The sequence below is a fragment of the Rissa tridactyla genome, chromosome 1 (assembly GCF_028500815.1).
Source record: "Rissa tridactyla isolate bRisTri1 chromosome 1, bRisTri1.patW.cur.20221130, whole genome shotgun sequence".
Lineage (NCBI taxonomy): Eukaryota > Metazoa > Chordata > Aves > Charadriiformes > Laridae > Rissa > Rissa tridactyla.
In genome coordinates this window covers 157,682,515-157,696,388 of record NC_071466.1, presented here as the reverse complement: position 1 = coordinate 157,696,388, position 13,874 = coordinate 157,682,515, and the positions used below count along the sequence as shown (strand labels likewise).

At 39.5% G+C, this 13,874-nt stretch overlaps 1 protein-coding gene across 5 annotated transcripts in view; it reads right to left on the bottom strand.

Moving 5' to 3' along the window:
- MYBPC1 (myosin binding protein C1) overlaps positions 1-13,540 on the bottom strand; it is a 79,821-nt gene extending 66,281 nt beyond the window's left edge. For 2 of the 5 annotated variants that reach the window (XM_054182562.1, XM_054182568.1), the window contains exon 1: positions 13,350-13,536. In XM_054182562.1, coding sequence (XP_054038537.1) covers positions 13,350-13,374 — 25 coding nt within the window. In that variant the 5' untranslated portion in view covers positions 13,375-13,536. Of the gene's footprint in view, positions 1-13,349 lie in introns of all 5 variants that reach the window. The other 3 variants (XM_054182576.1, XM_054182584.1, XM_054182592.1) reach the window with 2 other exon arrangements.
- Positions 13,541-13,874: the final 334 nt, after the last annotated feature.

Genomic DNA, 13,874 nt, shown 5'->3' with positions numbered 1-13,874 from the left:
GAAATGTGTTATGGTGTTTACCAAAGTGACTTGTGCTGATGAGGTAATTCAGTTTGCCGTCATAACCGTACCTTTATGAGAAGGCTTTGGCAGCACAGCTGTATCTGCAAAGCCATTGAAAAATTCTCCAGGCCTGAGTCTATTTGTGGCTATATTGATTTGTCTTTTATTCCACATCTTGATGCGTGAGATTTTATTTCCACCTTTGGAAATAAAAACATTTTATTTTGAACTATCATTACAAAGCTTGTTATAGAATGAGGTGTACGCGAGCCCAAATATCACTGAAAAAATTGTTAGTAGGCATTTTCTCCATAATATTTGCATAGTGAAAAAACTGTGGAAATTCCACCCAAAGTCAGCTGCTTCTTACAAATGGCAGCTCAATGATAGCGAGTCTCAAAGTTTTCTGTATTATGGCACCATCTCAGTTTATATACCACCAATTTAATGTAAGTCTGAAAATATTCCCTTCTCCTGAAAGTCTGTATTCCTCACCTACCTGTTCTCACTCATCTGAGCCATTCTTTAACGTCGCTTCACATGATGTACTACATGTTTCTGGCTCCAGTTAAACTGAGGAAGGGGAAAACTGGCTCTGGAAACATCACCAAACAGATAGGTGCTTATGCATAAAGGATAGAAGCAGCGTTCCTATCTGTACTTCGTAAAACCAACAATAAAACAGTCCTGAAATATGTGATCTGGACTTCTCAACCACATAGATTTACCCCTCCAGTTAGCACAGATTTCTGTCTCATGTTGTATCAAAAAAAAGGGGTGTAGGGGTGGTGGAAGCTCTGCAGAGTCACTCCCACTATACTGTAGTTCAGCCACGAGTATTCACTCTGCCTTTTTTATAGTGTATGTGAAAAAGGTTCCATTAAGGTCTGGGAACCAACTCTCACTATCCATCTAAACCTGATGGTCTCTATGATATTTGCTAATGACCCGTAAGGGGCGCTGGTGGCTAACAGTACCGCCCGTGTCCCCCATGTGCTGTCTCGGGTTCCCAGCCTCAGGTATGACTGTGATTTCCAGAGAGCAGGGAGGAGTCAGAGCGGGTCTGATGCCTGTCTTCAGGTGAAAAGTTAGTGATCTGGCTCATAGGTCAAAATTCAGTGATCTGTATTTTAGTATTTGCAGGGACAAAAGACACGCAGCCATAGAGAACCAGGTTTTGTTAGCTCAAGTGTTCCGGAGACTTTTCTGCATGAATATTCAGTCTTTTCTGTGTAAACACAAAATACATAAATGCAGCATACTTTTGATTTCTTTAGATTCATCAAATGTTGCAACACATTTTTAATGTGTTAAATTGACTGTAAAATAATATGATTTTTTGACAGCGGGTGCTAATGAGAAATCAAGCTTTCAAAATGCCACGGAGCCCAGCCAAGTGAAATTCATGTTTTAAATAACCCAAATCTAATCAATCTTTGTTATGGATTTACTGAAATCAATTAATTAACTCATCAGAAAAGTTTGATCCCGTGTAAAAAAGTATGGAATAGGTAGCTTTATTCTCAGTTTCCTATCTTTCCTTGCAATAGTTTGTTAATAATTTTTCTCTGGAAGCAAATATTTTCACTTAGTTCAAGATATTCCCTAGGGAAAAAGGAAAAAAGACACCAGTGATATCAGTACACTGAGTAATGCTAACTTCCTTTCTGCAAGCTGCACAACTTAATGAAGTGGACCAAGTTATTGGTTTAAAAACTTCAGAAAACAAAGAACTGCTGCTCAGGAACAACAGTAATTTATGCCTCAAATTTAACAATATATTTTCAATGACAGTTGCACTTCTAATTATAGGATAAAAGTCAGCAATAAAGTTGAGAGGGCAGTTATTTCAAGAGTTGAGTGCTTAACCAGTAAAGAACTTCCTTTCAGATTGTCCAGATAATTTCCAAACCAGCTCAGGAAGCATTTTCCTAATTTAGAAAAATGTCGTCACTGCTGCTCAGCCCAAATCACAACACTGTTGTTTTGCTGAGCTGTCCTGAAATATTTCACTCAGAATCAAGGAAATCAATTGCAGTGTTGTTTTACGGAAATCGCGTTATGGACCCGATGCTCTGCGTAACTGGAGTGAGTTCCACAAAGGACTACGTCCCCTGTTGTTCAGTGCATTCAGGTTAGTCCTGAGAGCCGTGTGGGTATGTGCAGATAGTGGGAAGTCATTTCCACTTAGAGAGCTTGACTCTTAGGGGAAGATGAAGGCATCAGCATAAAGCTGCGATGATGGGAATTCATGCAACCTGGCACATCAGCAAATTACAAGGAAGCATTTGAAATGTGCTGATAGGTTTAATTGTAACCAAATTTCGGGATAAAACATTTCAACAATTTAATAGGAAAATCTGCTGGTATCCCCATTCCACAGTTTTGGAAATGTCAATTTTTCTCTGAGGGTCAGGGCAAAACCAAACATGAACGCGTTGGGATTTCCCCAGGACTGAACCTCTCAGCTTGTTATCAGCTCTTTGTCAAAGTAATATGTACTACAACTGTGTCTAACCACTGTCATGACTGTGTCCAAATACCAAATAAGAAAAGCATTTGCTTCAAGTCTATTTGACAGTGGGTGACAGATAATCTGATACTCTGTGATCTTTTCAAGAAGGAAGAGTCTTCTCAGACTTCCCTCAGACGAGCACTCTCCTGTCATCTGCGCTTGAATGCTCTGCCTCCTCTTGAGAGACAATGTCTTACAGAATGGGATTGTAACAAGGAATCCTGACACAGGGCTGTCAGGCACATAGGTGATTGGAGATCATTTCAAGTACCTAGTCACTAATAATTTATTACTTATGTCAACGTGAATTTTTTTACCCAATGCTAACTTTCAGTCATCAGGCTTGCGGAAAATAACTCGCTCAAGATGAAAAACAGGGTAGTGGCATCCATTCTTAGTTTACTAAGGGGGGACTCGTATTTATGGGCTACAAAATTGAGGGGCTGTTACTTTTTATGAGTGCTGATGTTCCAGTACATGCCAACCAAAGATGATTTGTAATTAAGTCTGGAGAAGAATTAAAAAAATCCAAACATTACTGGCAGTGCAGGAAAGCTCCATATCAGAGTTGCTGTATTGCTGATACCAAACATAAAAAGAATCAGAAGTTACCCTAAAACTCAGAAACATACTTGTTTGATGGGAATTCTATATACTGACTTTGGGGTTTCTCTTTCTTTGTAAACTTGTTTGCATATAATATTTATTGTTGCTCAGATGTCTGGAATACAGCATTGTATTGAAAAACCTTTAGGAATATTTTGCACATGTGGAGAGAAAGGACTTTTTCTGCAGGTAAAAATTTAGGAGATCCAAGGTCCCAGAAACCTATGGGACTAGGCAAACCTTTGGTGGGTCGTGCAGCAATATTTATGTACATGAAAGTCATGTATGTCCTTTTGTGGGTGTTAGGCATACGAAATGGCACGCATCCCTCTGTGTTAATACTGTTGCATTTTCTATCTCTCAGTCTCACTCTGCAGCAATGAAGATAACTGGGACAATTATAAGCCTTCACTTTAAAAAAATCACTTAACTTTGCCTTCAGGGAAAACGCCACAGCAGGATGTTTGCAGACAAAATGTGGGGGTTTGCATCAGTAAATCAGTAAGTGATATGTATAAAAGAAAGCTCTTACAAAGCATGACAGCAAAATACATTTGAGATGCTGTTGTGAACGACAGTCACAGCTCACTGAATATACTTTCCCTCAGCTAAAAAAGTTGTTGGGTAAGAGAGAAACCTTCATTGCAAAACATGGAAATGCAAAACAAGGGCAAAGAAAAAGGGGCAGAGGACAGAGGTCAGATTTCCCCTTTAAAAATAGGGCTAAGGAAAGCTTAGATGAAAGATTAGTAAGGCTGGAGGGAATGCCATGGAAAAAATGTCATCAGGCATCTGACCCTCTGTGCCTTCACTGAAGTCTGCATCTGTGGAGGAGTGGCAGCCACAGCCTCCATTGGTATTATGGCTCCTGTTTGGGTCTAAAATAAGGTTTTTGGCCTAGATACTATGTTCTTATAAAAACAGAAGATACCCAACTTGCTACAGTGTGTGTATGTTTATCTCTATCTATGTGAATATCGCAGCACGAGACCCAGAAGCTATTAGTCAGTGAATTACTCCATCTGTGTGGCATTTCTTGTGTGACTGTTCCTAGATATCTCTAGACACAGATATTCTCACATCACCAGGGATAAGCGTTTTCTGTAATTTTTACTAGGAACAATGCTTTAGTGGTACTGGGAACTAATAAAACTGTTGAAAAAGGACAGAGATGCAATGCTGTGTACATTCAGGTGTGCAAATGCTTTGAAATGTTTAATTTCCGGTCAGAAAATAATACCCTACCACACTGGCTAAATCAGCTCAGATTTTGAGAATTGTAAGACCTACCTCATCAACTGAAACAGTAAGATTTCATTTGGTGTCTCTTTCAGTTTTAGGTGCTTCTGTATTTGGTTTAATTTCATCACATCTTCAGGGCTGTGAGAGATTTGGAATAGGCTTTGGACTGGGTTTGCGTGCTGGCTGAGGAAAGCATGGCTCCCATTTAAGAAAAGAGTAACTGTTTGAGCAGTTCTATGAGTTGCTTTTGCTCTGACCCTACTTAATGTATTCAACCCAGTTGGTTCAATAACAAGAAGTAAGCAAATGTCTCTGCAATTTATGTTTATGCACACAGAGCTAAGATTTGTAAAAAGAAATCTGTATGAAAAGGGAATCTTCATCTGTGTCTGTGTATGACTGCAACCTACTCTTGGCATTTATGACCAAAATTAGGAAGGTATTCTGAGCCTGCGAAGTCGCAACGAGTCTGTATTTTAATACAGATCCCTCTCAGGAAACATCATGATTCTACTGAACAACGCTTTCAGACGCTCACTAAAACCACCATTTGATCCTACGGAGAATTAAATTAGAACGGAGCTTTTTGTAATAATCACCTGATCAAAATAACTTGCTGGAGCCATCACATATAAGGGCAACTGCCCTTAAGAAGTAGATCACATGCTATTTTCATTTAGTAATAGGACCAGGGGATAGCAAATTATGTAAGAAATATTTCCTAATCTCCAGGGAAGGGAGATCAATGACTCTTGAACATGTTTCATAGCCGCCAGATACAGCAGGACCCCCTTCTTGCTGAAGTGTCTGTACCCTTTCGGGAACATGGAGATGGGACATAGTGGGGGTCTGAACTGTGGAATGAGTCACCCAGCCGTGCTCCCACGTCCTGGTACTGCAACCCTCTGCACTGCACGGAAGTCACGTGCACTGACTGACTTGCAGGTTATTGTAGTCCTGAAGGTCTTTCCTGGAACAAACAACTTTACTCCATGGCAGACCATGGAGCAATTTTTAGGATGGTGATTTTTTTTGAATTTTGGAAGTTTTCTGAGTCTGTGACATATTTGACTTTCTGTTCAATAACCTTCTGACACTACTCCAGGAGGTCTAATGTCCTAAATTAACCCCCATCTAGCACCACCAGAGAGCAGGGCATGCAGCATCTCAGCATTTTGACATCTAACACCACCACGGCTAACTGCAGCAAAGACCACAGTTTATTTTGGCACTTTGAACTGAAAATACACATAAAGACACTTGGCCAAGCAGTAGAGGATTGTGGGTGCGATTGGTCTTCTTCAGAAGAGCTAATTCTAAGCACTGTGGATGTGAGACATCCTACATCGCTTTGGCCAGGTCCCAGTGACTGCTCTGTGGAGATGCTGTTAGCAACACAGACATGAGTAATGGGGGAGGGAAGCCAGAGAGAAACCACTCGGTTTTGTGAAAGCTGAAATTTTTAGTGTTCTGAGAGGTCTCTGAGCAGAAATCTATCTTTATATTCCTTGAATCCTTGGTAACTTTTTTCCTGTCCCTACAGCACCTCAGGAAGCAGTGAATATTGACTGGAACTTTCACTAAAATATGCTTGCTAGAATGGCTTTCCAGTACATGTAACCCTGTTGGACACAGAACAGGATTTTGACTCTAATTCACCCTCCTCGGCAAGCATCTTCATCTTGGCTGAACCACTTGCTAGTTCAGTGACCCCTAGGAGCTAAAACCACACCTGATAAATTAGGGAGAGTAAATTCCAGAAATAGGAATTCATGGAGATGCCTAAATTTATGAGTTTTGTTGAACATATAGTAGAATATTTGGAAATGCTTTATTATTTAACACAAAAATACTTGTTACTCATAGCTGCAAATGTCCTTGGTGTAACCAATATTTCCTCTAACAACAAAAAGCTATTGGAGGAAGGGAGAGTAAGCTAGAGTAGAAAGGAAGAAGAGGAATCAACACTGATTTGAACCAGAATGCAACTTTCTGTTTCCTCTCATGGATGTAAAAAAGAAATTTAATTTTGAGTTGATTTAAACGCTCAGCTTAGCAATGAAGTAAAATATATTGACTCCTTCTTATAAAAAATAAGGCAAGTAAAACCAGCTGGATCTCCCAAAGAACAAAAAAATGCCAGTAGCACTTTTTTTTTTTTTTTTAATTTTTATCAGTGCACCCAGCAGATTACAGAAGGTTGCACTCTCCTCTGCTCAGGGGAATCTGGACCCAATGTAATCCCTCATTTATTGAGGCAGAGGACCTGAGTATCACATGTAAATAACGCTGGAGTGGAACTCCTTCCTTGTCTTCTTATAAAACTACCCATTGCAGAAAAACCTTAAACACTAATTGAACAGATTACAGAGAATAACTCTACAGCCTTATTGTTAAGGTTCTCAGAATAAAGGGAGACGCATAAATGTGTCTATGGTGTGAGCTAGGAGTCCAAGCTACTATTATAATCAATAGACTTAGATTCTTATTCACCATAAAATAGCTGCTTATGGCTCAATTAATTTACTTAAACATAGGTGATCAACGACATTCAGATGCTGTAGCATACCCTTCTGGTTTCTAGCTGCTACTCCAGGGTGTTGCAGATATCCCGTAGGTCCCGAGTCATATCTTGTCAGTCCAGAATGGGTATTCTGGGTATCCTAGAGCGTCTCGTATGGCAGTGGGCACCTGTGTTTAGGCAACTGAGCAGCAGTCTGGGCTCTACTGACCATAATGACCTGCTGTCCATGACTCCGGTGGGAGCTGGGACACCTAGTTCACTTGCACACGTGTCCATTTGGGTATCTGGTTCCTAACGCGGAGATCTGTGGCGCTGCAAAGACCGTTAGGATCTTTGTATGGTTGCAAACTTATCAAAACTTTCAATGAACTAATATGAACATTCATGTCAGATCAGTCCTCTCTTCCCTTACTTAAAACACCAACGATTCTTCAAAGCAAAAGAATAAAATCTCCCAGTGGTCATAAAGTGCATCGAACTCCCCTAGTGAATGATGGGAAAATTACTTCAAGTATTGGTTTCCTAACAGCAGTGAAAAAGAGAAATCTTTTTTGGAGCCTTCCGTTGTGACTGAGAGCAGAGAGAGAGGGCTGGATGGGAAGAGAAGGGGCTGTTTCTCAGACTCAAGAGACAAAGCTGTTTGCAGTGGGACTGAGAAAAACTCAACTGCAGCTGAAGTTAGTGACTCTATCCATTTGCCTTCTCCTTTGTTTTACAGATTTTCACATTTAGTGCAAAGCAACATTAGTGTCTGGGTGAGAACAAACTTTTTTCCCTCACTCTAGAGCAACTATTAAACGAGGACCTCTAACATAGTGGAATCTCTGCATTTTCCCCAAGTAGTGAGTCTAGCATTTGGCCCTATCCAAAGGGAAATTTCCCCAGATAATTTATTTTTCAAACTTGGTTTGCTTTTCCAGTTCAAGGAACCCTCTGGTTGTGCCCTCATGAAACATGAAATAAGTTGTACAACACATTTTCCAAGAAACGTTAATGTGTGTGGCAGCTACTAACGTTTTGATAACTGAAGTCTCCCCAGATCTCTCTGCTATTTTTTTGCTATGCAACCACAGACCTTCCCATCTTGTTTGGTAGATCCCTGAAACTAATATGAAGAAACTCATCCAGTTTTTCATGGAACAGAAGGGTACTGCAGCACGTTTTGTTTTTTTTTAAAAGCTCTCTCAAAGTGATATATTTAGGAGGTATGAGGGGAAAGAACTGGGCAGTCCTTTATTTATCTTCCCAACAGGTGCAGCACAGGGAGGCACAAAGGCAGCACTTGCTAATTTCAGTTTTGCCAAGTACAAAGCACCCTGTGATCTGCTGAAAGACCGTTCCCTGTTTTCCTCCTAAACTCAATGAATTTTTTATTTTAGTGTGACAATATTGAATATTTTTCTTGTGCATAGATGCAATGCTTTTTGAATAGGGTGAACAAGCTTTTCAACTCAAGTAAGAACAACAGTAAACCAGGTCAATCTCAGATTATCCTCCTACAGTGGTATGAAAATAAAGTCAATGCATTGTATAAGAAAAAAACAACAATGCAGTTCCTTCAATTTACACCATAATAAAGCAAAACATAAAAATTCCAAAATAAATCAAGTTTGGGGATTTTTCTTTGCCAGTGTGTGTGTGGGGGTGTTTCAATCAAATTAATCCGATTGGAAAAGTAGTCTTAAACTTAGGAGCAGTGGAGGTGGAAGGTGAAAGAATAAACCTGAGATGCTCAGGTATCTCAGAGGAAGTATGGGACCAACACTTAGAAATTAGCGATGGGAGGGCAAAGACAGCCTAAGAACAACTCAGTTCCCAGCGTGCAACAAGATCTGTGCAGGAGGACGTGGCTCTATAGGGCTCAGGACAGGAGCGGGGCCCACCCTGATGGATCTAATTACAACAGTTAGGCGTAAGTTTGCTTTCCGTTTGTGAGGGCTTTAAATTTATTAGCTAGAGGTGATGAAGAGAAACTTTCTAAAGAATTGAGAGGGAAAATAAGATAAGGGGTTAGGGTTTCCTCCTTCCCTCATCCACCAAGACTCTTTTACCTGTGACTTTAATACAGTGCTTGTAAATGACCTGGCTGTGAGTGTGATTTGGCTCCAAGACTGAAGGTAGTTAGAAATAATGGGAATGCATTTTACAGTCAGTCCTGCAGAGGGATAACGATGATGGCAGAAGATGGATGTCTGTCTGCTTTTCTTTTGCCTCACTAGGCATGTATCTATGCAGCAAGGACGGCAGCAGCTGCACTACCCAGTTTGGTGCCATAATCAAACAATTATACAGGTCCAGTCTTCTGCATGGAAAGCACTAAGCAATGTTATACAGTGTTCACATGCTGGGTTCTTTGATTTTCAGGAAAATTTTCCATCAGCATTGTTAATTTTGACACAAGCCAAATTCATATACTGAAGCAGAATTTCCATTTGACTCCTTTTCCACCTCTGAAAAATTGTCTAGCCTTGAAACTATGACATTAAAGAAATCTTACTTTAATTAACTTTTAGCCAACCTTGATACTGAGTTTGTTTTCCCATGGGAATGCTGCTCTACGTGTCTGCTTATATGATTTGTATGTCTAGCTGTCATAAAGCTTGTTTGACAATGCCTGTTATCTTGATACACCAGACTGCGGTATTGATTTAAATATTAAGAATATATTGCAAATACAGTTATAGAACAATCATGCAATGAAACAAAACCAGTCATGTTTAAAAGCCGATAGAAGTACAGGCTGTTTTAACTGGGCTTCTTCAGAGAGAACGGCGTCACCGTATCTCCAAAGCAGTCTCTACTGATATGTCTGTTTACCTCCTTTTGCAAATTGCTTCATGTTTTGGAGATTGTCCTTCTAACGGACAATATAGGCACATAATTTTCTTCACCACTGTGCTGTTTATAGATCGAAAAAAGTTTTGCTAAATGCTGTCTAAAGTAGACGCACTGATTTTCAATTCTGATTCCTTGCCAATATGTGGATGCTCCAGGCAGTATTCAAACAGACCTTGCAAACCCTTAGAAAATGAAGCTGGCCGACAGTTGATAAATGCTTTGGCTCAAAATTTTGAATGCTTGCTTAACTCGTGGCCATGAGTTATTTCCTAGATTGGGGAGAATAAATAAGGCAAATTTACAGAGCTGCCTACCAGGGATTGACTTGCACCTGTCCCTGTGGGATGATGCCCACAAATAGTTTGAAACCGTTGCTCTTAAGAGACTTGGCACTCATACAAAAGTACGTCCAAATGCTGTGGCCTATGACAGTTTAAGAGGGCACCTAATTAATGAGCAGCTCTTATTATGAATATTGGTTAAAGGAAAGGGGGGAGAGGAAAGATTCACTGAGTGATTACAATAAATTACAGGAAGTAATTATATGAGGGAGGGTTATTCTGTTAGTCACCCGGAAAACTAAAGGCTGTTAAATTTAAATGCACTTCGGCATCACAGTCCCATCCTAGTCATCCACTGGGATTAGTTAACCGATGGATGTAGTCTTTGCCTTGTGAATATGAAATTTTGAATAGACCAAGACAAAACTTACAATGACATGACCATATACTCCAAGGAAGCCACAGCTGATGCAATATATAGAACTTTGACTTTTTAGGAGTACAATAAAGGCCTTAAACCATTAGTTGTGGAAGGCTGTTTCGACAGTGACAAATTCCATTAGGCTGAAGTGCTCCAGCAACCTTCTATAAGATGAGTGGTGTGTTTAATTTGGTGATCCTATTTGTTAAGAGCGCATTGTGAGGCTACACTCTCACCAAGTCAGGAAATTTCTCACTTCGGTAATCTAATAATCCTAAAATAGCTCAAAGAACATTTGGCCTGAAAAAATAGCCTGGGAGCTTGCTACAGCACTGCCTCTGAAAAATCTAGCTATGTACTTCAGAGATTGCATTGACAAAAAAATGCAAAGCTGAGATTTTCTTAACATTTAAGTATTAGCCAGTTTCTGATTTCTTAGCTGCTTGGCCTTGTGTGTGCTGTTTTTAATTGTCAGGACCTATGAGAATAAGGAATATGGGATCATTCATGTAGATTGCTTCTTTTGGAAATGTCAGAAGAATACTGCTTAGGTGCCCATGTGATGCAGAAGCCTTAAGCCTCCTTTTTTCTCTGCTTTCTATTGTAGTTGGCCAAGAAGTTCGCCAAAAGTTTCTCAGAGAGCCCTTCCAGTGGTACCTTACAGAATGTAGCCTGTCCAAGGTTCACCTTCATTAATTAATTACCTTCAATCCTTCATGCCTTGAAAACTACCTTGAGAACAGGCATTTGACAGACACGTGAGGTTCTGAATTCTTAGTGGTAGAGCTAGTACCAGTTGAAGCAGTGGTATTGTGCTATTATTGTACCAAATACTCCTGCCACTAACATCGAAAGTACTTATACTTACTATACAGGTACTGCCACAGCTCAGGTGAGTTCTTGATCAATGAAAAATCTTAGGAAGCAGCTAATTTCTTAAGAACAATAAGGTAAACCTGTTATCACCCGTATCTACCGGCTGCAAATAAGCTGGGTTACAACCAGCATACAACCTGTATGTATCACTTTTCCAGAGCTCATTACTACTTGTGAACTCCGGGTCTGTCAGGACAGAAGGCTTCAATATTTTTTATGTCCCTGAATCAAAAGTCACATCAAAAGTCACATTTATTCCACTGTCAATGTAATGTTGTTCAGAGTTGCTAAACTTATTTTGTAATACAACCACAGAGCTGCATTTGTAATCACTGCATTGTAAGAACATCTTTGAAACAATCTGGTCTTAAACAGAATAATAACCTTTAGAAACACTAGCCTCTCAACAAATTTTCTCCAAAGCACATATCTTTTGAAAGTGCAGAAATATTTTAGGTTATTTTTTTTTAGTTGGCAGCCACAGAATGCATTCTGATTAAACTGTGTAATATCCAGTCAAATAACAGATCAAATAAAGAGGACACTTAATACAAGTGTAAATCATTTGAATTACAAATAAGACACTCTAGAAGGGGCTTGGCTCTAGGTTTGATATAGAGGATTAGGCTCTCGTATTAATACGTGCACTTGGTGTAGCTATTTTCAGAAGGATACTTCATCCATCATTGTCCTCGAGCACTAAGGAGGGCCAGTAAGTAAAATGATCACATTGGTCTGTCAACACTGCTTGTTTAAGACTCAGTCGTGCAAAAAGTTTAGTTTTCATGTACCCCCAACCCAACAAGGTGCTGAAACTGCCTAGGGCCCCTGATAGTTGCTCTACTCTTCCCTTATACAAAAACCAGAAAATATTTCCTGAAGACTTTTAAAATAAAGAAAATCCTATCTATAGGTCAGTGTTAAATCAAATGTACTCGTTCAAGCTACACACATGGGCCTACCAGATCTTTCAGAATCAATGGGAAGTAAATGCTGTTTAATGACTCTATACTTACCATGAGGTCATCTTTAAGATTAACCTCAGTTTTGCATTTGGGAATGCATTAGGAACCTGCCTGTATACCGCTTCTTTGCCAGCACTTGCAAAGAAAGTACAGGTTGCACATTTATGGCTTTGCAAAAGCTATGTATATTGTCAATGCTAAACAATAATAATCAAAAATTCTTAAGAAAAGGTCTAAATTTGAAAGAAAAATAAAAGAAGTAATGCAAATATAGGAAGCTTATTTACCTTAAATTTTCAAAATAGAAAAAATAAATGCTACCTTGTAAAAAGTTATGAATAAATAGACCCTGAACATTTTATGCCTGTTTGGGCAACCTCCAATAGCCAATTCTGTACCTTGCTAGCTGACTACATATTCAGTTTCTTTGCTATGAACTTAATAATACCACAAAAAATGGGCCAGTATTACTGCCTTTTACTCTCCCGAAACATAAAATGACGACTTCCGTAGTGTGGCAAAATGCATCGTTACAGTTTCACCTGTACAGAAAATCTTCTTCGCTTATGCATTAGACATACAGAATGTATTTTCATCACAACCATAAAACTGTTTCATGAACACATCCTTTCTATTACATAACTTATAAAACTTATGGAAAACATATCAACATGCTGACTTTTTAAACCATAAGAAGTGCTTATTCCCTGCTTTCCAGAGTCTAGATATCTTAGCTATAGAAAAACCACAAATTGCATTACAAAAAGCCTGCAGTCTTTAAAAAGTAAATACAGCATTTGCCCAATCAAGTAGTTTCTCAGTATCTCTGCAAAGCCACTGTTTATTGTCTAAAATAGTTGGACACCAAAACAGTTTTGTGCTGTACCTCTCACTGAAAGTAATTTCCTAGTTTAAAAGGATCAGTGATCTGTAATGATATAATGATGTTGCATGGTTAACACTCTTAGATGTTATTTGTTGCTGAAATAAGCAAGATGGTCTAAAAGGTGCTTTTTGTGTGTGCATACCCATAATTCCTGTAATTAAGCAACGTTCAGGTAATATTTGTTATGCTTACCATCTTTCTTGGTGGGTTCCGGCATTGTTTCAAGAATTCTTTATTCCCAGTGAGTGTCAGTCTTTCAGATGCAGTAAGTAGTAGCCCCAAGTCCAGCTGAGGGAGTATGCAGATCAGTATGACAAGCAGAGGGTAAGAAGAATTCCTCTGCTTTATATACTGCAACTGAAATATCAATCAAAATAGCACCTCCTCTCTTTTCAATGCAAACACTTTGAAAATTGACAGTTATGGGAACCCCTCTCACATCTGTTGTCTGCAGCCTCTGCTCCCTTGGCTTTTGGAAGGAATCTCTGCTGCATTGCATGGGGCTGATGAGAACATCTATAACTTTCTAAATTCAGCCGCACCGCTCGCTCTCTGTGTCTCCCTCTGTAACATGCAGACACGCATACACACGCAGATAGAAGTTGAAAAAGTGACTGCCATGCTGTTAAGGAGCCCCTCCTGCCTGCAGAACTTATAGGAACTACCCGTATACACTTAACGCCCTTCTCCACAGCATAAAAGGGACAAGTATAGCCA